Source organism: Mustela putorius, unplaced genomic scaffold (genome assembly GCF_011764305.1).
Source record: "Mustela putorius furo isolate JIRA1106 unplaced genomic scaffold, ASM1176430v1.1 tig00000151_pilon_pilon_pilon, whole genome shotgun sequence".
NCBI lineage: Eukaryota > Metazoa > Chordata > Mammalia > Carnivora > Mustelidae > Mustela > Mustela putorius.
In genome coordinates this window covers 4,833,549-4,860,475 of record NW_025421296.1, presented here as the reverse complement: position 1 = coordinate 4,860,475, position 26,927 = coordinate 4,833,549, and the positions used below count along the sequence as shown (strand labels likewise).

At 37.6% G+C, this 26,927-nt stretch overlaps 1 protein-coding gene and 1 long non-coding RNA gene across 3 annotated transcripts in view; one reads left to right on the top strand and one right to left on the bottom strand.

Moving 5' to 3' along the window:
* LOC123390898 overlaps nt 1-17,916 on the top strand; it is a 25,091-nt gene extending 7,175 nt beyond the window's left edge. For both annotated transcript variants that reach the window (XR_006605484.1, XR_006605485.1), the window contains exon 3: nt 17,850-17,916. This is a non-coding gene — a long non-coding RNA (uncharacterized LOC123390898). The remainder of the gene's footprint in view (nt 1-17,849) is intronic.
* On the bottom strand, nt 8,169-26,927 carry TTPA (alpha tocopherol transfer protein). The gene is made up of 5 exons (XM_004772944.3): nt 26,534-26,927; nt 19,777-19,930; nt 14,696-14,889; nt 12,523-12,633; nt 8,169-10,371 (listed from the first exon to the last, which is right to left on the bottom strand). The coding sequence occupies exons 1-5, from the start codon at nt 26,735-26,737 to the stop codon at nt 10,198-10,200; spliced, it is 837 nt and encodes a 278-aa protein (XP_004773001.1). The 5' UTR covers nt 26,738-26,927; the 3' UTR covers nt 8,169-10,197.

The following is a 26,927-nucleotide window of genomic DNA, read 5'->3' as shown; positions in this document are numbered from 1 at the left end:
TAGCTCTATCTCTCTATCTCTCTTATGAAAGTGTATAGGAATGTTTGAAACCAAGTGTTTGTTCACTAAAGTAAAGAAGAGGAATTTCTTTGCAAGTCTTTCGAGTCATTGTGATATCCTCTAGATGGCAGGAAATTAATGTAGCTTGCCAAGAACTCAGTGGGAACACATGTATAAGAACAAAAAGTTTAAAAGTGGTTGAAAAGGGAAAAACTGAATTAATTTTAACTTGAAAATGTATGTTTGGGCACCTGGGTGGCTTAGTCAGTTAAGCCACTGCCTTCAGCTCAGATCATGATCCCGGGGTCCTGGGATAGAGTCCTGTATTGGGCTCCTTGCTCAGCAGGGAGCCTGCTTCTCTCTCTGCCTCTGCCTGCATTTGCTCGCTCTCTCGCTCTCTCTCTCTCTGACAAATTAAAAAAAATGTATGTCTACTATAAAAATTTTTAAAAGATTTTAAATGAGCTAGCCTTCCCACATGGATTTTTTTGTATTTTTTAATTTTTTTTGAAGCATGAGACTAAGGGTGTGTGGTTGGCTCAGTTGGTGGAGCATGCAACTCTCGATTTTGGGCTTGTGAGTTTAAGCCACATTTTGGTGTAGCGATTACTTAAAGTCTTTTTTTTTTTTTTTTAAGAAAAAAAAAAGCATAAGACTAGAATTAAAACTTCAAAAATAAGGTAAAGCGTTGTTCCCAATCCATCCCACCCTATTTCCATGCTTTCTAAGTAAAACAGATTCTGGAAGAGATCTTTTGTTTTGCTAAGGGAGAGGGGTCGTTATGGATTTAGAGAAGCCCCAAAGGAGGCCAGAAATGGGACATAATGAGGGATGAGGGAGAAAAAGAGGAAGGGAAGAGAGGTAAAGAGAAAGGAGGAGAGGAAAGGGGGGCGAATTGGAGAGAGGAGAAAGACAACAAACAAAAGAGAAAGACTCTTCAAAGGTGCATTGTGGTTTTGCTGTGTGATCTGCAATTTTTGTCCTTTTTACCACTTCTAAGTGGAATCTTTACTAGAAGTCTACATTATTTATTAATGTTTTATTGTCTGTTTTGTGTGTCTGTGCCAGATGAGAAGTTTATCTTAACACAGCAACTGAATGAGAGCTGAGTTAGCTAAAGGAGGCCCAGTTACATCTCTGAATCTGTATAAAGCATTCATGTAGCAAAGGGCTTAGTAAAGCAGAGGTAAAAATTGTAATTCACGGTATGTACTATGGTGCACAGACCTGTATCCCTGAAACAAAAAATACATTATACATTACTTTAAAAAGGGCGGGATATAAGACTCAACCTAAAAGAGCTCCCAATGGCCAAGTCTAGAACAATTTGAAAAACAAAATAAATAAGGTAGCATTGATTTAAAATCCAAAACGTAAAATAAATATCCATGAGACCATGAAAAAAAAATTGTAGCTCACAATCTTCCCCGGAAATCCTCCATTAATTCTAAACAGACCTCTTCTTGACTATTGGAGAATGTTTCCATGGCTTACATCAGAGACAAAAACTGGACAAGCAAAGAGGTTTATTTTGTTCTGACTATTGCAATTTGGAGTGTAACCCAAATCTGAATATCCGTGTCTCAGTGGTGGCTTTGCCTTAGATTTTTGTGGAAAGAAATGAACACATGGCATTTAGGAGGTTTACAGTGGGTGTTGTTTGCAAGCAGAAACCTCAGATACCTGAACAGGAAATATTTTTCTCTGTAGTTAGCAAGTTTCAGAAAGACCAAGAGTTTTGATCTTAGCGAATCAATCATGACAAATAGTTCTAATCTTAATTAATCAATAATGAGACAAAGAATGGGAAACTGGAGGGTCTGTGCCTGGCTTTGTCAGCAGGTTTGGGCAAAAGAGAAAGGTCTGTGTTTGTTGGGTTTGTAAAATATAGTTTGTCTCAAAACAACCTTAGAGATTAATTCGTGTAGAATTTTGGTCAAAGTTTGGTAAATGGACCACAAAGTCAGCATTTTGTGTTGGCACTGTTCTTGGAGAAAGAGCCAAACCACCTGTGGTGCTCTGACAGTAGTCTAGAACTGAGAAGGATTCTGGACAAAAGCACATGATTGGGGTGCTGGGGGTGGAATATATATAAGATTAGAAAAAAATATTAGAGACTGTGTTAAGGAACAAAAGCAAGACAGAGACCATTCAAGTGGATTCCAGAAAATTAGTGTTGGAAAGTCCTTTGACAGTGGGGTCAGGACTGTGGTGGCAATGGGGTACATTTCTTCATTAGCAACTTGAATGTTCTTGTTTATGTCCTAAATGTCAGAGAAATTTGGGGGAACACATATGCAGCAGTCACTTCAAAAAGCACATGTCTCCCCTCTGGGTGCAAAGATCAGACTGAGTGCCAGTCAGTTGTGGAGCACTGTGTGTTGAGTCTTTTGAAGTTCTTGGCCAAGAAGTTCAATGTTCTTTATCACATCATTTGCAGTGATGGCTATCTCCTGTAGCAGGACATGGAAGATGTGAGAGTTTTTCTTTTTAAGATTTTATTTATTTATTTGAGAGAGAGGATGAGCAGGGGAATGGGCGGAGAGAGAGGGAGAAGCATACTCCCTCCTGAACAGGGAGACCGATGCAGGGATGGATCCCAGGGCCCTGGGATCATGACCTGAGCCCAAGGCAGATGTTTGACCAAATGACACACCCAGGCACCCCAAGATGTGAGTGTTTTGACTCAATTCTTGAGTAGCCCACAGTGGAGATGCTCCAGACAAAAAGGTGGCTCAAATGTGGTCAGGCACAGCATCCAAGTCCTCAAGATCTCCTGCCAAGCTCTTCGCTTCCATTTCAAGGGTGTCGTCAGGTCCAGGAGAGAGAGGAAGAATATAGTAACATTTTGGGTCAGCCTTTGCATTTTAAGGAAACATAATTACTGGTAGACTGTCCAGATCAATGATAGTCATTGAAGAGGACAAAGAGGAATTTAAATACTTTAAGGAAGTGGTTGGGCTACATATCTGTAAGGACTCACAAGACTGACTAGGTAATAATGAGCCTGCCCAGTGCTAGGAGATATCAATAGGTCTGCTCCCATAAACGAAATAGGTGTCTTTTGAAATAACCAAAGAAAATGGGGCAATTTTATTTTTGTGATATAGAAGCTGAGAAAAGGTATGGCTATAAGGAGACTATCCTGATTGGGACTTTTCCATACATAAAACTTCAGTGCCTCCAGATGGCAGCACCCATGCTGGAGTTGTTTGATTTAAAGTTGCATTTTCTTGGGGTGTCTGGGTGGCTCAGTTGTTAAGCGTCTGTTCTCAGCCCAGGTGGTAATCTCAGGATCCTGGGATCAAGCCCCTCATCAGGCTCCCTCCTTGGTGGGGGGACCCACTTCTCCTCTCCCACTCCCCTTGCTTGTGTTCCCTCTCTCACTGTGTCTATCACTGTCAAATAACTAAATAAAATCTTTAAAAAATAAAATTGCATTTTCTTCAGGAAAATAAAGAATAGCTACAAGTACTATCAGTATTCAGAGTAAGAGATGTATAGTTGGCCCGTGAGCAGCACAGGGGTATGAGGCATCAACCCTCTGCATAGCTGAAAATCCTCATGTAATTTAGACTCCCCAAAACCTTAGTTACTAAAGCCTACCGTTGACAAGAACAATAACATGAACAGTTGGTTAATACATAGTTTGTGTGTTATATGTATTATAGACTGTGTATTTGTCACAAATGAAGCCAGAGAAAAGGAAATGTTATTACAAAAATCATATGGTTAGAAAAAATACATTTATAGTATTATACTATAAAAAATCTGCATATAGGTGGACCCATGCAGTTCAAGCCCTGTTGTTCAAGGCCAACTGTCCAGACATAAACTGGAACCTAGAAAATTCTTGTTTGTGGAATTGCCAGAGAAATAAACATGACTTTTCTAAAAGTGGTCCAGATTGGATTTGGTTATTTGTTTAACTGGTACAAAATATAGGAAAAATGCCCTAGCATTGTGTGGGGAACAGCTAAGCTGTAGTTTTAAGGGTGGGAAGAAGAATTTGAAGAAAAATGAAGGAAAGGGTGGACAAAGGCAACAATTTAAAGAAAGATGTTGAGTAATCTCAGTTTTGCAACAGCCATCCAAAGGTTTTAGGGGTCCTGAATATAGGTAAAGTAAGGAATAGAGAAGAAGGTATAGCAGGGCAAAAAAGAAAGACATGGTTTAAGGAAGTTTTGATGCAAGTCGGTAATAGAAAAATTGAAGGAGGATAACAAGAACTATAAAGGAGAAAATATGTATATATTTTTTTAACACCTGTGGATGATCTTATTCTGGTGTGTTAGCTAGAAGCTGACCACTTTATGGTATCACACAGTTCTTGAGAAAGCAGTCTACTCCATGTCATTATAGGGGAGGAAAATTTCCTTTTTTTCCTTCTACTCTGTCTGTTCCCTGACAAAAGATAGATTAAAAAAAGGAAAACAATTTATACAATGTACATTGTGTGAGAGAAATCTCAATGAAGAGTAACTCAAAGGGTTGGTTAGAACTTGGGCTTAAATTACATTGGAAAAGGAAGAGGGATTCAAGTTTCTAGGAGTGGTAAATTGTGGGAACGCAAATAAAATATATGGAAAATTAGTGGAAGGTAAGGGCTAATAAAGTTTACTATATAGATTCCTTGGGACTGATAAGGATCTGCAGTTGTCTCCAATGATTAACTTTTGTTGTTCCTGGTAGAAGAAAGGGGACATTTATGTCCTGTTTTTAGGTAAATGGGGGAGGGTGGAGAGCTTTTCTTGTATCTGCTTCTCAATTGCCTTCAGCTCAAAATAATCCTTATGTCAAATTGACATATTTGGAGTGGGGGTGGCATATTCTGTCACCTATATCATCATCTGCTTCTGCAGGCCTTGCCAAAGACCTTCAATTTAAGGTTTCTTGTTGAGGTGGATTTCTATTTGGCATTTATTTATTTATTTATTTATTTATTTATTTAAGTTGTGTAATGTGAATCCAAGGTTGTATTCTTTGTTTTGGAGTAGTTTTGGTGGAAAGGCAGACAGTGTATTTTGGTTGAGGACCACCCGCCGAAGTGTGTCTACCCCTTTCATATAGGGGCAAGCTATCAGTAACAGCGTGAGAAGATGGAGAAGATTTGAGATTTTGAGTTGCAGGCACAGAACCCAATCAAGGAGGTCAGGGACATCTCTTTAGCCATGATGTATAAGGGAAAGGCAGTGGCAGAAAAGTTAGGGAATCGATTCTGGCGATAGTCAACTAATTATAGAAATCCTTGGGAGTCGTCTTTTGGTGTTGGGGAGAGGGAAATTGATAATGGTGTTAACTTTTTTTTAGAAATAGAGTCTCTATTTCAGGGAGGATATCATGAGCTAGCACTTATGGGCTGTTCTTTGATGTTTAGAGATGTTGTGTCCCTTTTGGGCAAGAGCTTGAAGCCCAATTATTTAAATTCCTTAAAATAGAGAAATGGACTGAAGTCTGAGACAGAATAAAGCCCAACAGGATAGAACCTTATCGCTGTAACACAGCTAACATTTGGGATGAGAGAGAGAAAAAAAGGAGAGAGAGAAGGTTTAGTCTGAGGGTTTGTAAGGATGCTACTGAGGACTGCATCCTGTGAGTATTGACCCTGTGCTAGTTGCTGGTTAGATATGGATTATACACAGGTGAAAACAACCATCTGCATTTAAGATCACTTTCCAGCAGGGAGACAGCCAGGTAAACAATAAATAAAAGCTATTATTATAAAAAAAAATAAATTCAGTGACGTAAGGATTGTTTAATACCTCCACACAGAGGATTCCCAAGTAGGATCAAGGAATTTTCTGGAGGGTTAGAGTTTTCCCAGATGTGACAAGTGAGCAGGACTCTGCAGACAAGCAGCCGGAGAAAGCAAGAAAGGACATGGAACCAAGAAAACAGTAAGAGAAAGGTTCAGAGGACACACTACACGCATTTCCCCTCCCTCCCCTCACCCCTCCCTTGCTACTGATTCTGAGATGTCTTGCGTGGAGGGGGGTGAAAATGTTGAGTGCCTAGAATGTAGGTGGGGTTCAGAGTCCTGCAAAGTGAGGATAGAAGAACAGGTTGGGCCTGGTTGTAAAGGGCCTCACATGCCAATTAGCAGTTTACCACACATGCAGTGCGGCTCCCTCCAAGTTCAGGGGAATAAAAACTTGCAGAAACAGAACTCCGGCAGTGGTGGAAGGGGGGGGTAAGGACAAGAATGATGAGACGCTGTATCTAATGTGGAAGCCATTATAGCAGGTCTGATGAGAGATGACTAGTCTTAGAAATAGGCTGAGGTCAGACATTTCCAAGTAGGACTGGTGGAATCTGGTGGCCCATGGAATTCTCTGGGAGGAGCGCGGTGGTGGTGTGGGGGTGTGGATTTTATAGCCAGAACTGCCGAGTTCAGTCTGATGCTGGCATTCACTAGCTCTGTGACCCTGAGCCAGAAACAGACACATTCAAAGTTCAGGTCTCTTCTGTAAAAATGGGCATAATGCCATTTACTTTTTTTTTTTTTTTTTTTTTTCAGCCAAGATTGAATGACACAACGTATGTGAACCTAAGTTCTGGCACAGAATAAGTAGTCCATGGTTCGAGTGCCCTTCGGCAGGTGTTCAGTGCCTCCCACAGTTTTTGTTTCCTGTGCATCTTTCTAGGGAAAGTCTTACCTCTTGTACCCCTTCCTCCCTCCAAAAATTGTAGGACTCTTTACTGTTTCTCAGACATGGCCTGTTCTCTCTTGTCCCTGTCTTTGCTCATGCTATTTCTTTTCTTGGAATATCCTTCCCCTCCTCAGTTCTCATTGTTCTCTAGGGCAGTCCATTCACCTTAAAGGCTCTGCTTCAAATTGTACCTCTTCTCAGAACACATTCTCAGTTATCCCATGTGGAAATTAGCTTTCCTTCCAAAGCATTCTATTGGAACCATTCTAATGACCTGTACACTATACTGCACTTTACCTGGCTATTTTAGGTAAATATTTTCTCTCTTCTAGGCAGCATCTAGTTAATTTTTCCAGTCACTGTAGTATTTAATTCAGTGTATGGTGTTATCAAAAGTAGACATTTGGGTTGCGTAAGTGGCTAAGCATCTGCCTTCGGCTCAGGTCGTGATCCCAGGATCCTGGAATTGAGTCCCACATAAGGCTCCCTGCTCAGCAGGGGGCCAACTTCACCCTCAGCCTGGCCTGCCACTCCTCTTGCTTATGCTCTTTCTCTCTCTGACAAATAAATAAATAAAATCTTTTTTTTTAAAGTAGACATTTTATAGATTAATATGATTGACTTGGGTAGAAAAGAGAGCAGTCAAGGAAATACTAGCTGTGAGGACAGGAGGAAGATGCCATGTGTCCTTGCTAATAAGGAAATCAGTGGAGAGGTATTGCTGCCAATCCTAATTTTATTACCCCCATTTCTAGTTCTGCCTTTGTAAATCACAGTTTCTCCATGGCATCTAAGAGTGGCAAAATTCAATGTATAAGGCCAGTAAACAGTGTTTCAGACAACACAATCCTACTAGTATACTAAGTTTTCCGTTAGTTCGTAGGTTTGACCTGTTTTGTGAGCTATAGGCTTAACTTAGATGAGCGGCAAAGACAGTATTTGCTCTAGTACTTCGTGTTATTTCTGTAAGAAAAATACATAGTATAAATATCATATATATTTAAGTATATAAGTATATTATATACTGTATAAAAATACTTAATATTTATACTATATGTTTAATATATTAACATATATTAATGTTAATTACTAATATATTTAACACATAAATATATTAAAATACATAATATAAATATAAAATCACAATCTAGGTTAACTGCAGATTGTTTCAAAATTAAATTATCTGATTAAGTAGCAAACTCTTTTTTCACTTAGAAGTTTTAACTTAGTAAATCTGCATGGCTTAGTTTCATGAAATTAGTTCATGGTCCTTTTAAGCATAGCAAAAGACACTAGAGGAAGATGGTGTTGAATTCAGCAGCCTGGAAAACCAGCCTGTAATGAAAACTTACAGAGGAAAAATTAGCATTTGTGTAATGTACCCAAGTCAATCTTATTAATCTACAAAACTTAACAAATGTGATAAGTTTTTCTTAAACTTATCTGTAAAGAAAAGCAATTATTGCAAATAAATGCCTAATATTTATATTGTATTTAAAAATGAAAAAGAAACAGGTATTGTTTACGTGAAAGATCTTTATTTTCTTTTGAGAAATATTAAAACATATAAATTATTGTGCAGTTCACTAACACAATGAGCGCATGTTAGCGTTAACTTTATAAATAAAAGGCACTTCTGGCACAATCACGGTGAAGTAATAGAGACAATTTGATAGTTATTCATCTTACAACCTTATAATATTGCTCATTTCACATTGTTCTTTCAGTTTGCTTCAAAGAATTGTTGCATTTAAAAAAAGTCAGTCCCATCATGAAATGTACTTCTGTTAATTGACGTATTTTCATTTTTTTTTTTACTGTTAATAACATCGCCAGTGAATCACATCTAAGAGACATTTTTAAATATTACCCTTTAGTCGTACACTTCACAGTGTCATAAGAAAGTGTTTTAAGTACCCAAATGTAAATGAAGTGGAACTCAGATATAAACCTTTTTTACAGTGGAATAAAAGTTGGGTAAACCAGAGCTTTTTGTTTTTATTGTTTATTCTTTTCAATGATTTTATTGTGCTATTATTTCTAATTATACAATGTTGTGAATTGTATGATTTTTAAAGGAAGGTACAAAATTTTTTTATAATTTTTTATTTTTTATAGTTTTTATAGAAAACAGCATGATGTAATTTTTTTAGAAAACAAGCATGATGTAATTTTTTAATAAAAATTATAATGTAAAGTTAGATTCCCAATGCCAAGTCAAAATTAAATATGTTCTCTAAAGAACATTCACAAGTGCTCTCAATTTTTTCATAGACGGAGAATCACAAGTATCAGCTCACCTGATTAGAATAATTTTCTTATAAAGAAAAATGCTCTTCATATATCCTTTCACAAAGATGCTATTGTTGTATGATTAATGTTGAAACCCAACTAAGCTAAACAATATTTAACAAATTTTGTACCATGTGTTTTTTTTATTTTAAGTCTTAAAATTAAAAAATTATGAAACACTATAAAAAGTCATAAACTGAAAGCCATATTGACATTGTATCTTTCTTAATAAGCAAAATATTCTTTGACATAAACTATAATAGAAACATCACATTTTAACTACTGTTTTTTTAAAGTACACATTAATTATAGAATTTGGCTAAAACATTCTGATATGTAGTAAACGTCAAATTATTTCATACATAATATGAAAAGTTCCAGGTGTAGCTGACAGTGATTTTTTAAATGTAAACGTTTCCTTTCCTTTGTGTAGTTGTGTTATTGTTCAATTAAAAATAGAGTCATGTCTGTATGACAATTAAATATTATTCCATTTCTAATTCTCTGTGTAGTCATGATAAGAATAACCAAAAACTGATGTCACAATTACATTCTTGATTTATTTGAAAATGCAGGAAAAGTATTTAAAAACTATCAGCTATGCCTGAAATATTTCCTAAATTATTTTTGATTATCAATTGTAGCAACATGAGTAGTTTCATGAAGACCTCTAGATGCTACATATAATACTTTATGGTGCACAGACTCTTCAATCAAAAGTTTCTGTTGTGCACGTGTGCTGAAATAGAACTTCCCTGAGATGAACTATCTTGCTGTCCCATAGAAAAAACTCTGTAAAACTGTGTTCAGATTTTAATCTGAATTATAATCTAATCTGACATTCACCCAAGATGGGTATTAACAGATTTTTATCATCAGTTGATTTGTACTAATACTTCTTTTCTGTGGACTATTTATACATTTATTACTCAACCAATGTAGTCAGATAACTTGTGAAACTTCAGAAACAGCTACTTTAGGAGATAAATTCAAGTATAAAAATCAGGAATCCCTTCTATGCTTTTAAGGTATACAAACATTTAACTACTTGAAAGATGAAGAAAGTGCATTTAAAAAGTCAAGAAGTTTCCCAAATATCCATGTTGCTCATGTCAGAAGAGTTTTACAATTTAAAAGGTCAATCAGACAAGTACTAATTAGCTTAAAGGATTTTTTTCCTTTCATTCATATAACCAGGTAGGATCTCACTCATGTATTTATAATTAGGAAGTCATTCACATTAAATAACTTCTTCTCACTGATTGATCTGTGAAATGCTGCTGAGATAATTTTCAGACTTCATTATAAAATTTGTCCACTCCTGACAAATGTCCTCCATGGAGAATTCTGCACCACCATATTCCAGAGGAAGAATGTCTGGGAAATGCTGAAGTAAGCTTTGTTTGTAATTGTTCCCGTGCAGGTGAATCTGAAATAGCCAAAATGTTTTAGAAGATATGCCCTCAGTATCTCACTAGATTACATATATTTCAAATGTAAAATCAACACCATAAAATAAGGTATTCTAATGACTTTCAAGATAGGAGAGCATGTATAAATGCTATGCCCTTTATTTCTCTGCTTATGTAAGAATTATACTTAAATTTCTATTGTGCTGCTTAGGAGTCTGACCATCTTATTTTTTTAATATGTATTTGTATTTGCATATATAAGATTTATAAAAATAGATTCTGTCCTCTTTCAAAAATAGATTTTTAAAACTCCAAATAAAATCATTTTATACGTTCTATTTCCTAATGTATAGGTGATTCTTAGCAAAATATCTGTTTTAGAGATGATAAAACTATATTACCTGGTATTAGTTCACATGAATTAGAAGCATTTATCAGTGCACACAGCTACGTATATGGGGAGTATTTTACGTGGTACAGTTGATGGATACTCTTGGCTAGTACAGAATTAAGAGACCATTGTTGATGGTTGAGTACCTTAAGTTTTCAAATAGTTAAACTATAAAAAGTGACCATATGATACTATGAAATTAATATAAAGACTTAGATCCGTCAATTAAAAGCACATCTTGCTAAAAATAAATAAGTTCCTTTTTCCACCTCATAGGGTAAACTGTTCATCTATACAGTCAATGATCATTTAAAAGCAGCTACTATATGCTAGGATATGAGAACTGAAAAACGAATGAAACAAGTTTCTTATACTCGGGAACCTCACAGTTCCAATTCTTGATTTCTTCTGAAATGTTTAAAATATCATCAGCTAATGAAAATTCTATGATTTCCTCAGAAGGGGGAAATTAAAACATTCACAGGATAGTGCCAAAAAGTTGAAAGGGAGGAGAATGGCTTGATTGGGTCCTCATCTCTCTTACTTTGGCAAGTCTGTTTCATGTCAATTACCTTTCCCTGAAATACTCCACCTACCTTCTCAATTTTTAAATTTCTCTTTCTTTTTTGCTCATATTCTCCTACTCATTAGGTTCAGTTTTTTTGGTTTTGTTTTTGTTTGTCCAGAATACAACTCAATATAGAAATACCTATTTTTAGATCTTTCAGAGTTAAACAAAATGTGTCAGCTATTATCAATCTACACTGAGGGAAGACAAAAATGAGCCCTCCAAAATTGACTTTTCTAAAAATACTAACATGAAAAGTGGCCTTCTTCACAGGTGTGGTTCTTCTTGAATACGGATAGAAATTCCTACTGGGTAACTCTACAAATTATCTTTTATAGATTAACGTAGAAAAGTGGTTGCCATTCTTGGGAATTTAAATTTTATTTTTAATACTTGAAAAATCCTAAGAGATATTAGATATTCACCTGAAATAAGGCTCCACAAGCTTTGCTTTAATTAATGTGACATTAAGTCACATACCTTGGGTACTGTGGTTTTCAGTTATGCATGTCTAATTTAAATACATTTTTTTATTTGCACAGATAATACATTTATATAGCTAGAAATCAAAACAAGATAAAAGATAAACAATGAAATGCCTTGGTCCCTACTCAAAACTCATCCACACCTCTACTCTATTACATAAGTTAGGTTGCTTTCTTGTATATCTGTTCAATGCAAATATAACTAGAGATTCTAACTTCTCCCCTTTTTATACATAAGGTAGCATGCCATAAAGACTGTTCTTCCTTTTTTTATTTCACTTTACAAGCCATCATGAAAATCTTACTGTATTCCATTGTGTTGATGTATCTGTTTATTTAACAAGTTCCCTAATGACGAACACTTGGTGGTTTCTAGTCTTTTGCTGCAATGAATCCTCTTGTATCTGTAATTTTTGTTTATGTGCTTGTATAGCTCTGGGATAAAATCCCAGAAGTGCGAAGGCTGTAATTTTGATAACTATTAGCACACTGCCCTTTATAGGGAATAGACCATTTTGCACTTTCACCTCAATGAATGAGATGTTGTTTCCCCCCACAGCTTAACTTAATTTTTCAAAATTAAAAAGGAATTTTAATTTATAAAAATGGTTTGTTAGATAAATACTTAAAACACTGGGGAGGGGAGGTAATAATTCAATTATTAAATAAGAAGGATTGGAGCATTTGGTACAGAAGAATAATGACTTGAATATGTTTTACTTACCCGTTCCTTAATTTTTTCGGTCAGGAATGGTTTAATCATGGAAAAGACAGCATGGAAAATTATTGGCTCATTTATCAAATGGATACCACGGACTTTTAATGGAAAGGAATCCTTTTGAAAATAAAGAAAAAAATTGCTAATAACAAAGCATAAATCAATATATATTCCTTTTGACCAGTCCCTTCTCTAAACACTTGCTACACTTAGTGCAGACCTAAAGTGGGATTTTATTTTCAGAATTATCTATTCCATCAACACAATAGCCTGCTTTGCAGTTCACAGTAATTAGATTAAGGAAAGATCCCTAAAAAAAGGTTTCACCTTATAGCTTAGGCAAAGTATTTTAAGAAACACTTGCATCTTTGTAAGTAAAACACAGAAAATATATTCTCCAATCACACATAAATGTTCTTTCAAAGAACCAATGAGTCATTTGGACATTTATATTTAACAAATTTCCCTAATTTTAATTTTGAGTAAAAAATTAAAATTTCATGGAAGTTGAAGGAATAGTAAACACACAATTTTAAACTTTCAGCACAGGTATAGATAGGTCTGTCACATCAAAGTAATATTGATTTATTTAGAAACTTTAAAAAGTTAAGAGTTAAAAAAAAAAAAGCACATCATCAAAAGTTTTCTTATCCAAAATGTGTTAACATACAGATTTCTCCTGCCAAATTTCTTTCATGCAAAATTCTTTTTTTTCCCCCTATGCATAGTTTTTACAGATGTGTTATTAATTTGGAGATTATCCTTCCAGGTTCTTTCTATGAATAATTTTATTTTAAACATAATTGCCAATATGCTTTCTAAATAATTTTCACCCTGTTTTGTTTCAGTAACATAATACAATTTTTGTACATATCAGAGAGATAGAGAGCACAAGTAAGCACAACTGCAGGCAGAGGGAGAGAGAGAAGCAGGCTCTCTGCTGAGCAGGGAGCCCGATGCGGGGCTCAATCTCAGGACCCTGGAATCATGACCCGCGCGGAGGGCAGCCGTTTAACCAACTGAGCCACCCAGTCGCCTTCATATCATGAGTCTTACTATTGTGATAATCTATCAAATGGATATACCATAATTTTCCTATTTCTGGATAAATAAGCTATTTCTAATTTTCATCTATAAAAATTGATGCTATAAGTAACTGTATTTATCCGAGGCAATTGTGGTTATAAACACAACTCTTACACTCAGATGACCTGACCTGAATTCTTGATTCACTACAAAATGCATGTGCTTGGGCATTGCTATGTCATCCCTATGACATAGTTAATCTGTAAAATGGGAAATATAATAGCCATAGGTTTGTTTGGCCATTAAATGGTAATGTACTTGAGATACTTAGTGAAGTATCTGGCACATAGTCAGCTACTATTGTCATTATATATGAAGTCTTTACTGTATTTCAGCTTATTCGCTGGTTAGGTCCCTGAAGTAGATCTGGATCACTACTGGATCAAAGATGATGGCCATCTTAAAAAAAACCTTTGAATTTCTGAAAGAACTGTATGAATTTATACCTACCAAGAATGTAACATTTTATTATACCATAGCTATAAATATTGTTTTGAGTCAATTTTTTAATTTAGGAAGAAAATTTAAGTAATAGAAAGAGAAAGATACCATGTTATTATTTAAATGCATAAATTATTTGGCTACTAATTTTGAACATATTTTCAGTTTCTTGCAACATTCTTTCTTTTATGAATTAATAATATTTTAGTTTCTCAACAATTATGATCTCTCTGATACGAGGCGGGGGGGATTGTGGAGGATAGGGAGGGAAAAAATGAAACAAGATGGGATCAGGGAGGGAGACAAACCACGAGAGATTCTTAATCTCACAAAACAGAGGGTTACTGGGGTGGGGGGGGACAGGATGGTTGAGTTATGGACATTGGGGAGGGTATGTGCTATGGTGAGTGCGGTGAATTGTGTAAGACTGATGATTCCCAGACCTGGGAATACCTGAAGCAAATAACACATATGTTAATTAAAAAAAAAAAAAACACTTTAGTTTCTCTTAGCATTACTGAATTCTGTGTATCATTTTTAAATTATTTAATTTTCTAATTAATGTACTATTCTCTTGCCTTGTTGAATATATAACTAAATTTAAATCTACTATTTGGAATTAGTATCCCAAAGAGTTAAAATATACACTTACTGTAAGAACAGCAGCAATCTTCTTGGCTACAGATGGGGTAATTTGAAAAGCATGAGAAAACTGCCAGCCTTCTAGATCAAAGATAGCCTTGATACCATTCCGCTGAGTTTCTACCTCCTGTACAATAAGCTCGGATGTGATTAGACTTACACGAAAAACATCATAAGCTGTGAAAACTTTTGGATCCCATTGTGCTAAAAAAAAAATTTAAAAATAACATATCTCAGTATAGTGTAAAGATTCAGGAAGATTTACAATAGGAAACTACCTCTTTTGAGACTTAAAAGATCAGTAGAAATAAAAACATGTACAAAGATCATGGATTCAATAATGGATTAAATTGGTGGTCCAAAAACATGTTCCTGCTTTTCCCTCCATCCTCAGATCCCTAGCGAAGAACAGATTTGTAAGAGCATCAGGGAGAAGAGATTGAATGCAAACTGGATTTGATTGCCAGATGAAGCTACAGCCCATAACATTCAGGAGAGGGATATGGCTAAAGATGAAAATGTCCCCAACTATGCTCCCAGCTCGGAGGTGTTAGAAATGGGAAAAGCAAGGGCTTTTGGATGATAAAGGATTATAAAGAGTAACTAGGGCCCTATAGTAACCAAAGAGGTTGCTAAGGGAAATGCATGAAGAACAAATTGGCAGGCTCATGTGTCAGACACCCCTCCGTGGCAATAGCACATAGCTGCCATGTCTGTACAGGCCAGAAAAAGTAAGTGTGGGCTTTGGAAAAGAGCCAGGGAAGCACTCTGGTAGTTGCCCATAGCCAGAAGAAACAAAAGACTAGTGACATACATGTCATCTCCCCTCCCCTCACCATCCCTGGACAGGCCAGGGCAAGCAGAAATGACAGGAATGGACAGGCAAACAGGTGATCTTAAAAGAAGATACACATGCACTAAGTATTATAACATTTTAAAAATTACAAAGAAGTGGGGAACTGCACTCAACACACAAAGGCACGAAAACCTAAGAGAACAGTTAATACAGCAAGAGACATTAAAAAGAAGCAAAATAGTTTCAATGAGGGGAAAAAAAGGTAATGTAGGCTATTATTATAAGAACTGGTTATTATTTAAAAGAATCAGTTGAGATTTTGGGGAAAAAAAAAAGATGATAATTCAAGCAAATCTCAGTCAATGGGACAAACCCAGAAAAGACATAACCAATGATTGTGTAATGGTTTGGAATACCAAGCTGAGGAATTCTCTGAAAAGAGCCAGGAGTTGGTAAGTATGCATCAAAAGACTCATGCAGCTAGCGACATGTAGAAACCAGAGTTTCAACATCCAAATAATTAGAGTTCTGAAAGGTAATAATGCAGAGAATAGGGAAGAGGGGAAAGAGGAATAACAGTAGAGAAAAATGTTCCAGAGCTGAAAAAAATGCAAGTCTTCATGCTGGAGGTTCCAAGGAGTGCCTAAGGAGACAATGTGAAAGGAAAAAAAAAAAAAAAAGATTCATGATTAAGTAATGGTAAAGTTTCAAAATACCAAAGTTTCTGGCTTGGACAACTGGGTAGAATGGAGGTACCACTAACTGAGATAGGAAACAGTGGAAGAGAAATGTTTTGGGAGGAAAAGATCGTAAGTAGTTTTGGACATGTATAAATGGTGACTGAGAGACACCCAGTTGGACACAGTTGGAATAGGGTGCTGCTCGCATGGATCCCCGGGGGCAGGAGATGGTAGGGTGAAGACAGAAATCTGAGAGTTGTTTGTGCTTGTATGACAGCCTGCGACTGGGATTATTTTAGGTCTATATAGAAAGTAGCATGAGAGAGAAAGCTGAGACCAGTGCGGCAAAGAATTTCAGAATTGCAATAGTGGTAGATGTGGTAGATGCAATAGTGGTGATGCCGACAAAGGAGACTCTGACCCTTAATAGATTTAAATGTTGTTGGGGAGTGTCTACTGGTGAGGAAAAAATTGAAGATAGAAAAGAATCAGAAGTATTCCCAGAATCAGAAGTATTCCCAGAAAGGCACAATGGGTTTGCCCTTTGCTTTTTAAGAGCGTCAGCTGCCTGTAAAAATTTGAGTAATCAGTTCATGGATAACGCAGCTCAAATATACTATACTACTTCAGACCTTGGCAGAAAGCTACAATGGTGAAAAATATGAACAGAACAATTGAAAACCTGCAGTCAAGAAAATAGTTACTGGCCTAAATTCCTAAGCTCACCAACATAGCTGTCTAGACGTGTACTGTCTGATGGGGGAGCCATTAGCCATGTGTGGCTATTAAAATTTAAACTAATTAACATTAAATAAAATTAAAAATTCAATTTCTTAGTTGCAAAAGCCACATTTCAAGTGCTCAACAGCCACGCATAACTAATGGCTATTGGAGAACAGTTTCATCATCATGGAAAATTCTATTGGATAGCACAGGTCTAGACTCAAAGCTCCTTTAAGGCAAAAGAAAAACATGCCTTAACTTCTTAATTCCTTTTCCAGCATCTATTTAATATTTATTGAGTGCTTATCATACATCAGGTAATGCTCTTATTTCATTTGTATCCCACAATGTAATGCTCACAGTAACCCTATGAGATAGGTTTTTACTATGCCTGTTTGATAGAGGAGAAACTGGGGTTACAGTTACATAGCTGCCCATGTAGCTAGAACAGAGCAGAGCTGCAGTTCCAACCTGAGTGTAGAACTTGTATTCCTAAGAACTAAGCCAGAGTCAAAGCTTAAGACTCACTGTTAAATTTTATTTTTGCTGCTGCAGTATAATAGTCTCAAAAGGCATAAAATTATATCCTCTGGCTTGTAGGCAAATAATAGCAAAAACTGAGTTTCAACTTGTGTTGTCCTGATGAACCAGAGAAAAGGTCTCTGTGCATTTTCTCTTTGCTTTCACTGAAGAGATGGTACCTAGGGAAAGATGGTTATGCTAACATTCCACCGGGAAGCTCTACCACAGATTTCCTTCTTTTAGTTTTGCCTTTAATTCAATCACATTTAGAAAATTAATGAATCTTAATCCTACCCTTTCCTTTTACTCCTAAACATCTTCTGAGTTTTCCCTTTTCATCCTAGAATAATATCTTACTCTACATAACACACAGGAAATTTGCTGCATGCCCTTCTGTTCTGACCATCACTAACCTATGTGTTTTCTTTTTTCTTTTATTTAAGATTTTATTTATTTGACAGAGAGAGAGAAAGCACAAGCAGGGGGAGTGGCAGGCAGAGGGAGAGGGAGAAGCAGACTCTCCGCCAATCAAGAAGCCTAATGTGGAGCTCGATCTCTGGACCCTGGGATCATGACCAGAGCTGAAGGCAGAAGCATAACCGACTGAGCCACTCAGGCACCCCAACCTACATGTTTTCTTGATTTTAAAATCTCTTTTAGTTAAAGGGTATACTTAAATGCTAATGTACCACAAGAAACCTTTTCTCTAAGCAATAGAAGACAATTGATGCAGTGTTAAGACATGTATGTATTTATTTATTTACTTATTCATAAAGCTTTTATTTTTAAATACTCTCTATACCCAAAGTGGGGCTCAAACTCAGAACCCTGAGATCAAGAATCACACATTCCTCTGTCTGAGCTGGCCAGGTGCCCCCAGTGTTAAGGAATTTATGATCAAAGGAGCATGTTTGCTCTTTCACTGTCCAGGTATCACTTTTACTTCTTAACTTGCCACAGGTAATTTATGAACAAGCTTGAAAAAACTCCAGCCAGCCAGTACAGAGCCAGGACACTTGCAGAAAGAGTCCCCTGATGGTTTTAGTTTTATGTTCCCGGAAACTTCCAGTAGCCCAGATAAAATATAAGATGCCCTGTTACAGCTGAATTTCAGATAAACAACAAATAATTTTTTAGTATGCATGGGGCATACTTACACTGAAAAATTTTACCCTGATTATCTGAAATTCAAATTCAAGCTGGACATACCATATTGTCATACAATCTATGTTTACTCACTACATAAAACATACATACTATCTTTCCTCTGGCCACTCTTCCTCTAAAGAACTTGGGGAACCTCGTTCATCATCCTGGAAGACTGATAGGGCAACGAAAGGATAGGGCAGACATTGTGTTGTCTGTTTTATGGACAATGACTTCATGACTGACCTAATTGTACTTGACACATAAGCTGAAGCAAACAACAGGAATCATTCTACTTGGTCTTCTGGTACCCTAAAGAAATAAATGCAGAGCCTCCTTGCAAGGTCATAAAGAGTTGAGTTAGAGGCATGTATCTTATCTATAATCCAGGTAGGAAAGCAAATCTATAAATATTCTAAAGCTCCCTGGAATATTTACAGATGTAAATGTAAATTTACATCTTTGTAAATTTACAAAGATAGTTATCTTTGTCCTTTCCGCTAGGCCACAAGAAGATGCTGGGAGCAGCGTGAGTTCTTCTTCATTACACACCATTTTTAATCACACTCAGGCTAAGGGAAGGGACAGTCACCAACCTATAGGAAACACTAGAAAGGCCTAATGGTAAAAAGAGGAAGCTGTGACAAGAGGGGTATGTGGAATACAGTGTCTTTGGCACTACCCAGGGATGCTGCTTTCCCACTGGGCCTTCCCCCATTCCAGAGAATGAGCCCCTGGCTCCTCAGTCCTGGGTCTTATCCAACTAGCCCTCACTCACTCCAGAAATATTTACTAGATACCTACACCATGTGCTAGGTCCTGGTTTCAGTGTTAGGATACAGTGAACAGAACAGACAAAATCCATGCTCTCGTGGAGCTTGTGTTATTATGGGTCAGAATTCATACTGGTTTCCTACTAAGCATTTTCTAAACACTTCACCTTGATCTTTTTCACACACACACACACACACACCCCGCCTATATTTCTCTACTCTGTTTTCTTTCTCTCTTATTTTATACAGCTGACTGTGTGGAAGAATGGAAGCAGAAGAATTTTCTCACAATTGCCATTTTATTTTTTTGAGGGACATTATAATCTAAATTAAATATAAGTTAAAACCTGAAAAGCCAAATTCTTAAATATGGACACCTAGACCTTTCAATATGGCATCCAAAAAAAAAAATAAAGAAAGAAAAAGGTAAGCAGCACTGTATATGACTTACCAATTCTGTAAATAAGAACTTTGCTGCCAGTGGGGTCTCTGGCTCGCAGGACTCCAAGATAACCAGCCTTCAGAAGACCAAGAATACTTCGAGGGCACAGATCTGCACTTATTTCTGGACATTCTGCTCTCCACTTATTATAGTTTTTCAGTAACTGGAAAATAAAATAAAAATTGTCTACATAGGGCATACATGGTAAGCACTTATAAAAATGGAAGCAAATCTCTGGCATTACAAAGGGCCCTTACCATCTGTTATGTCAGGATTTTAATCTGGGGTATTTTTTTTTCTTTCCTTTTTTTTTTTTAGTTGTAAAAACTTAAGTTCCCTTCAGCAACGATCTCAGGTGCTAAGACTTCATCACAAATTCAAAGCTAAGTAATTTTGATTTGTCCCCTATGGTTGGTAGTCTCCATAGCTACCAATAATACCTCCCCCTCCTGATAGACACATGCCATTCATCCCGTTACAGATGGGATTCAGTTGATTCCTCCCCTCAGAATCTGGCCGGCCTTACATTTTGCTTCAGCAGAAGTGACACTTTGCTAGTGTAGGAAGGCTGGGACTTTCTGCCTTTGCTTTTGGGGACCCAGAAACCACCTAAGAATAAGATTACTAATTAATCTGTGTGGAAAGAGGCACTGGACAACCAGAGCCCATCTTAGTCTGCTCTCCGCCAAGTTCCAATCTGATGCAATGTGGATCACAGATGAGCCATCCCCACTCAGCCCTGACCAAATGAGAGAATCACAGACAAATAAATAGTTGTGGTTTAAGCCACTAAATTTGGGGGTGATTTGTTACTCGCTAATAGAAAACTGAAACATCCACCTTTAGTCTGTTCTGAAATAAGGAAAAATAGAAATCAAACAAAGTAGCTCTACAAATATTTTTGGAGCATCTACAATGTTCTATACACTGGGTAGGCACTTGGGTTACAGCCATGAGCAGAATAAAATGCCTGTTCTCATTGGGGGCTGACCCGCTGGTGACAACTGGGTCACCCAGGTCATGTTATGTAATGAAAAGTTAAATCACCAGGCTGCTTCGTCAGAAAAGCCTGGACTCTACCACATATCACCTGTGTGATGTTGGGTAGATACTTAACTCCTTTGTGTCTTATTTCCCCCCATCTGCCTTGTGGGGTTAAGCATAAAGCATCCGTGGGCATAATGAGTAGTTACCACTGCTATTGCTATAATAGGAAGGTTATTTGGGTTTATTGCTCATCTGTGTATCTTAGCGCAGGTTTATGTTGAGGAGAACTAGAATTTTTTTTTGTTTCATTTTCTTTCCTACAAAAAAGAGCTAAATCAAAGATGCAAAAGAACATCTCTGTACCATTGCTATACTTTCTACTAATAGGAAAACAACAGAAACCAAGTTTGTTAGTTGTGGTATGCATTCCGAGTGGAACAGTATGCCCGGATAGTAGGTCTTGGTAAAGTATGGTCTGAAGGAATCTTGTTGTCTTTTCATTCTGAAAGAACCACCAATAATGGTTACTCTGCATTTACAAGTAATACAGATATTGCCAGTATCTTAGAGAATACTATAATCAAATTATGCATTTAAAGTCTATTATGGTTTAATTTTCCTCTTCAAAATATTTATCATTCTCAATTTTTGTAACATGACAATATGTTTGAGGGTTTTTTTGTTTTGTTTTAAAGATTTATTTGATTATTTTGAGAGAGAGAGCACAAGCAAGAGGGAGGGGCAGAGGGAGAAGGAAAGAGAATCTCCAGCAAACTCCACACTAAGGGCAGAGCCTGAGGGAGTCCTCCATCTCACAATCCTGAGATAAAGACCTGAGCCGAAACCAGTGTCAGACACTTAACTGACAATGCCTTCCAGGTGCCCCAACAATATGTCTATTTTGAGTTCAAAGAGGTCTACTAGTGGGGCGCCTGGGTGGCTCAGTGGGTTGAGCCTCTGCCTTCGGCTCAGGTCATGATCCCAGGGTCCTGGGATCGAGCCCCGTATCCGGCTCTCTGCTCAGTGGGGAGCCTGCTTCCTCTTCTCTCTCTCTCTCTCTCTCTCTCTGTCTACTTGTAATCTCTGCCTGTCAAATAAGTAAATAAAATATTTAAAAAAAAAAGAGGTCTACTAGCAATGGGGAATGGAAGTTTAGATAAAAGGAAGGGACGAATTTCATATTTGAGACTCACTGAAATAAACATGACAGGTGTAATCACAAAGTCGTAATGACCCGGAGGAGAAACTACAAATGCAAATTTTAAAAGGCAAGCAGAGGGTGAAATTCCAAACGTGGGACACCAGTAATGGCCTGAAGAAAGAGAAAAGCTGACTGGACTGGAGGAGCAGCGACACCATGGTGCACAGAAGGGACGAAAAAGTTATTTGTGCCGCCTGCCCCCTCTCCTCTCTCTCTCCCCAGTGTTGTCTAACTTTCTCTATCTCTGTTTTCTCCCTCTCATTTCTTCATTTAATAAACTTCTCTGAACTCTTTTTAAACCCATGTTGCCATGGGTTAAATAAAACTGCAAGGTAGGAAAGAAAAAAGTCCCCATATTAGCCAACAAAGAAATAATTGGTGACCTAAATAGCAATTTCCAAAAGGAGAAAGAACAAAAGGCACATTGTAGATTCTGATATATTCATTCTATGAGTTTCTCCTCCTCCTGTCTTAGAGGGCATCAGAATAAGTGTTAAACGAATGTTACAGTGCTCATTACTTTGATAGTTCCCTCAGATATGAAAAGCCTTTTTAATTCTGATCCAAGCAAAACGCTAGAAGCAGCATATTAGCTCTTATATAAAAGTGACGATTTTAATTTCCCATGGAATTATACAAGTCGGAGCTTCATTAAAAGGGATCTTTTAGGTAACAAGCGGGGTCCTAAACTTGTTCATCTCTGCAGAATGCTGGGCACCCAGAAGATAGGTACAAGTATTGAATGAAAGAATAAACTAATGCATGAGTAAACAAGTCAAATTCACATACTTGAAAAACTGACTTTTCCTTAAAGATGCACAAATCACTCTCCTGCCTTTGACATTTAACTTTCGCAAATTGAAATACCTAAACCGGGATCTTTGATCATTATTTTTCTGCGGGCAAATAAACTCAAAATTCGGCTGACATAAGTTATATAAATGACATAAATTGCTACTGAGCAATTCTCAAACAGATCATCAAAAATCCACAACTACAAAAAAATTGGCAGCAAGTGAACATTCTTTACTGGAAGGCACCTGTTTTGGCCATAATTAGGAATAAATAAATGTAAAAAGTTAGGATTTGTTTTAACTATGCTTTGTAATAGAGTCAGTCTCTTCTCACATTTTTCATGTACTTTTAAACAAAATAACAACTATAGCTGTACTGCCTTTACAGGGTTTAGTGGCATCATTTCAGTTCCTTCTCACAACCAGTCTGAGAAGTAACGATTGTTACTCCATTTTATGGATGAGACTACTAAAGCTCAGAGAAGTTACACACTTGTTTAAGGGCAGTAACTCTCAGGAGCAGGGTCACTGGGACTGACAGGTGATATGATCAATTTTACACTGAAACTGACACAGTCGCTGAAACTGACAAGTGATATGATAAATTTTACAAAAGAAGCTACAGGAAGAGTCAGATTTTTTAAAGCTTCCAAGACTTCAGGGAAACCGTAAAAATACTTACAGGATTAAAAAAACAAAAAACAAAAACAAAAAACTCGCCACATGGAGCAAAAACATAGGGAACTGAACCACACACTTATAAAAGACAGATATTCACAGGAATCTGTAGGACACACTGAGGTTAACATTGGCAGTTTTATGTTCATTGTTTTGAATGGAAGGAGCAAGTACAGTATACTTGTGAGCACAGGCTTTGCAGAGTTCAACCTAAGTTCAAATCCCACCTTTACACTTATTACCTAATTTTGGACTAGAAACCACATCTCAGTTTCTTCTAAAATGAGACAATAATTAGCTAATCCACGCAAACACTATTTACACAATACTTGGTGCTCTATAAACTTTTAGAATCATAAAAACTTCATTAATTCACTATAACTTCAAACACAAAAACTAGAATGAGAAATTGCATTGTAACTGAGGGGCTTATCAAGCTTTCTTCACATACTAAAACTATAGGACTTTTCTATTATAAATAAGGGAGTTTGAATTGAATTATCTGCCTTTATGGAGGAAATTAAAAAAAAATAGTTTCACCCTCTAAGCCTTTCCTTTTCCTTTCCACTTGGCAGGAAAGTAAGGCAAAGAGTTCACAGACAGAAACTTGATCCCTATCCAGGGGATTTAGACCGTCTTGCTAGCCAATTCCTCAAGGACATGGTGAAATGAAAACAATTCAGGAAAACAAAGAATACAGAAAACAATATATATATATATATAAAACAGCTTCTGGAGGTAAATTTTATTCCTTCTTGTGTTTAGACATTTCTTTTGAAAAGCAGCTAAAATGAAAGCAGCAAATCACACTTTTTTTATTATTAGTGATCTCTACACATTAATATGTTTCATTTAAACTGCACTCCTCATAGGACCTAAGATTGTCTTTATATTCAGTAGTTGCTGGGTAAATATTAGTTTATTACTCATGATGCTGGGATACCTGAGTAACCATTTGACAAAACAAAAATAAAGCCAGATTCCTATTTCATTCCTAACATCAAAATAAATCTCAGTAGGTTAGCAACTCCAACATTCAAAAGAGAAGTCATAAATTACTAGAGAAAATTTTGGAGGAGAAAAGCTTTTAAAACAATCAGAAACCATCAAAGAACAATCTAATCGATTTATGTGATTACATAAAAATGTTTAAATTCTGCACAGAAAAAAAAAAGTACAAACAATGTCAAAAGATATCAAAATAGGGCAAAGGCTTATTTAATACATAAAGATACTTTATGAATAAAAAACATGTATGTATATTTTTGTGAACAAAATGGAAGAAAATTAACAAATGGTAAAAACAGCTAACTGGAAAATAATTTAAAATATATTTTTAAAAAATATGGAAGATGATTAACCTCACTTATAATTAAACAATCAAACAAATGCATATTGTAATGAGAACCAATTTCTTGCCAAGCGGGTTGACACAGATCATAAGGTCTGATAGTACAGTGTAGGTGATAATATGGAGGAAAAGGCACCATTTTGTAATACAAAAGTGATAAAATTAGTGCAAACACTTTGAAGGAGAGTTATATTCATCACCCCTGAAAATGCATACTTCACTTCATCCAGGAACTTCACAAGTTGAACTTAGAAGGATATAATCCTATTTTTGCACAAAGACAAATGTATACACACTACAATATCTAACAATATCTAGTCAGTAATAGAAGAAGCCCCACTTGTCTTGTTTACTGTATCTTGTGTACTGCCAGGCAAATTTTAAGAGTTCAAAAAATAATCATTGAACGAAGGAATGAACAGCATATATGGGCATTGCCATTGGTGAGGATAACTCTTCTATCTAATAATGGGGGACTGGTTAATATATTTTGATATAATAAATCCACACACTGGAATAGTACACCCCCCCAAAAAAAGAATAAGATGTATGCCCACATACTGAACTAAGCTCGTCTCTATGATAAATTAGGTAAAAACAAAAAACAGATAAACAAGGCCAAATGTAAAACACATATATATGCTTGTGTGAACACAGACTAATCTAGAAAGATCAACAGGTACAGTAATTGCTTCTGGGTAGATGACCAGCACAATGAAGGTTTGGGGTGGGGAACTTCTCTCCTTTATTAAGTTCTTTTAGAAATTTACTTTGCACCCTTTACTGTTTATGATTTTTTTAATCACTCACGCTCTTCATTTTTTCAATTAAAAATCAGTTAACAGCATCAACAAACTCAAACTAGGTCATGTTGCTCTTCTGCACTATTCTACTTCCCATGCCTCCCACCTCCTAATATGACACTGCGGAAGCCAGTTGGCAGAAGGGCTAGATCAGGTTCAATGGCTGAGTGCTTACTATATATATATCGTCAACCTCTGTGCTGGGTATGCCTTGTTCTGTTAAATTGGTGAATGTTCAAGCCTCGAAATCAGTGGGGTAGGTAGGCTTTTTCACCATTACTTAACAGAACAGGATGCTCAGCCCAAAGCGACACAACTCAAGGTTTCATCCCTCTTTTTTGATTCCTGTCTTCCCATCTTCTTCAACCATCTGTACCAAGACCACCTCATCTCCCACCTTTGCACTCAAAATATTCTGGACTGCTTTACCGTCCCGACACTTACGTATTATTCTTAACAATGGCACTATTTCGCTAGAATTTGGCTTCAGGACGTCAGTTTTTCTGGCAACTCCGTTTTCTCCACCACACGTGGAGTGATCTGCTACAACGTGATAAATCTGGGTTTCCTACTTCGCAGCTGTCACTTTGTTTCATATCACTGGCTTTGCGCCAGGGACGGGAAAGGGATCCTCCGCCCCCCACCCCCAACTGGATAGGTTCGGGAGATCCATCTAGAGCACAGTTCCAGTGTTTGGGGTCAACTGGGCCATCAGCCCAGAGCGCTCCAGCTTTTTCCAGGTTTCGCGTTTCCATGGCTCAGAGAAAGTGGAAGGACCGGCGCGGGATTTCTCCGAACACCTGCAGCCACCGCCCAGCGCCCGGTGCGTTAGGCGCGCGTACCCTCCCCAGGGGCGGCAGGCAACTCGGCATTTCACAGAGGTCTGGTCATGCCTCTCTGGTCCCCAGCCCTGCCGGCGCGCGGGGAAAATGCCGCGGGGAAGCGCGCTCACCCGCCAGGCCAGGTCGAGGTCGAAGTCCCGGGCGCGCAGGAACCGCAGCAGGAACGAGTCGGTGAGTGGCAGAGGCGTCGGCGGAGCGCCGGCCGCCCGGGCCCGGCGCCGCAGCTCCGCCAGGCTGGGCTGCAGCAGCGGGGAGTGGTCGGGCAGCGCGCTGAGCTGCAGCCCCGTCGCCGTTCCCGGCCGCATCTCTGCCATGCCGGTCCCGCGCTGTCGGCCGCCCTCATCGGGGCGCCGGGGAAAAGCGGGGACTCCGCGCCACCCTCCGGCCCCTCCTCCGCTGGAAGCTGCCCAGCGCACACCCCCGCTCCCGCCCCGCCCGGCCGCGACCCGCCTCTCACACCCGCGAGTGGGTGGGCGGGCGCCTGGAGCCACGTGGGATCGCCGC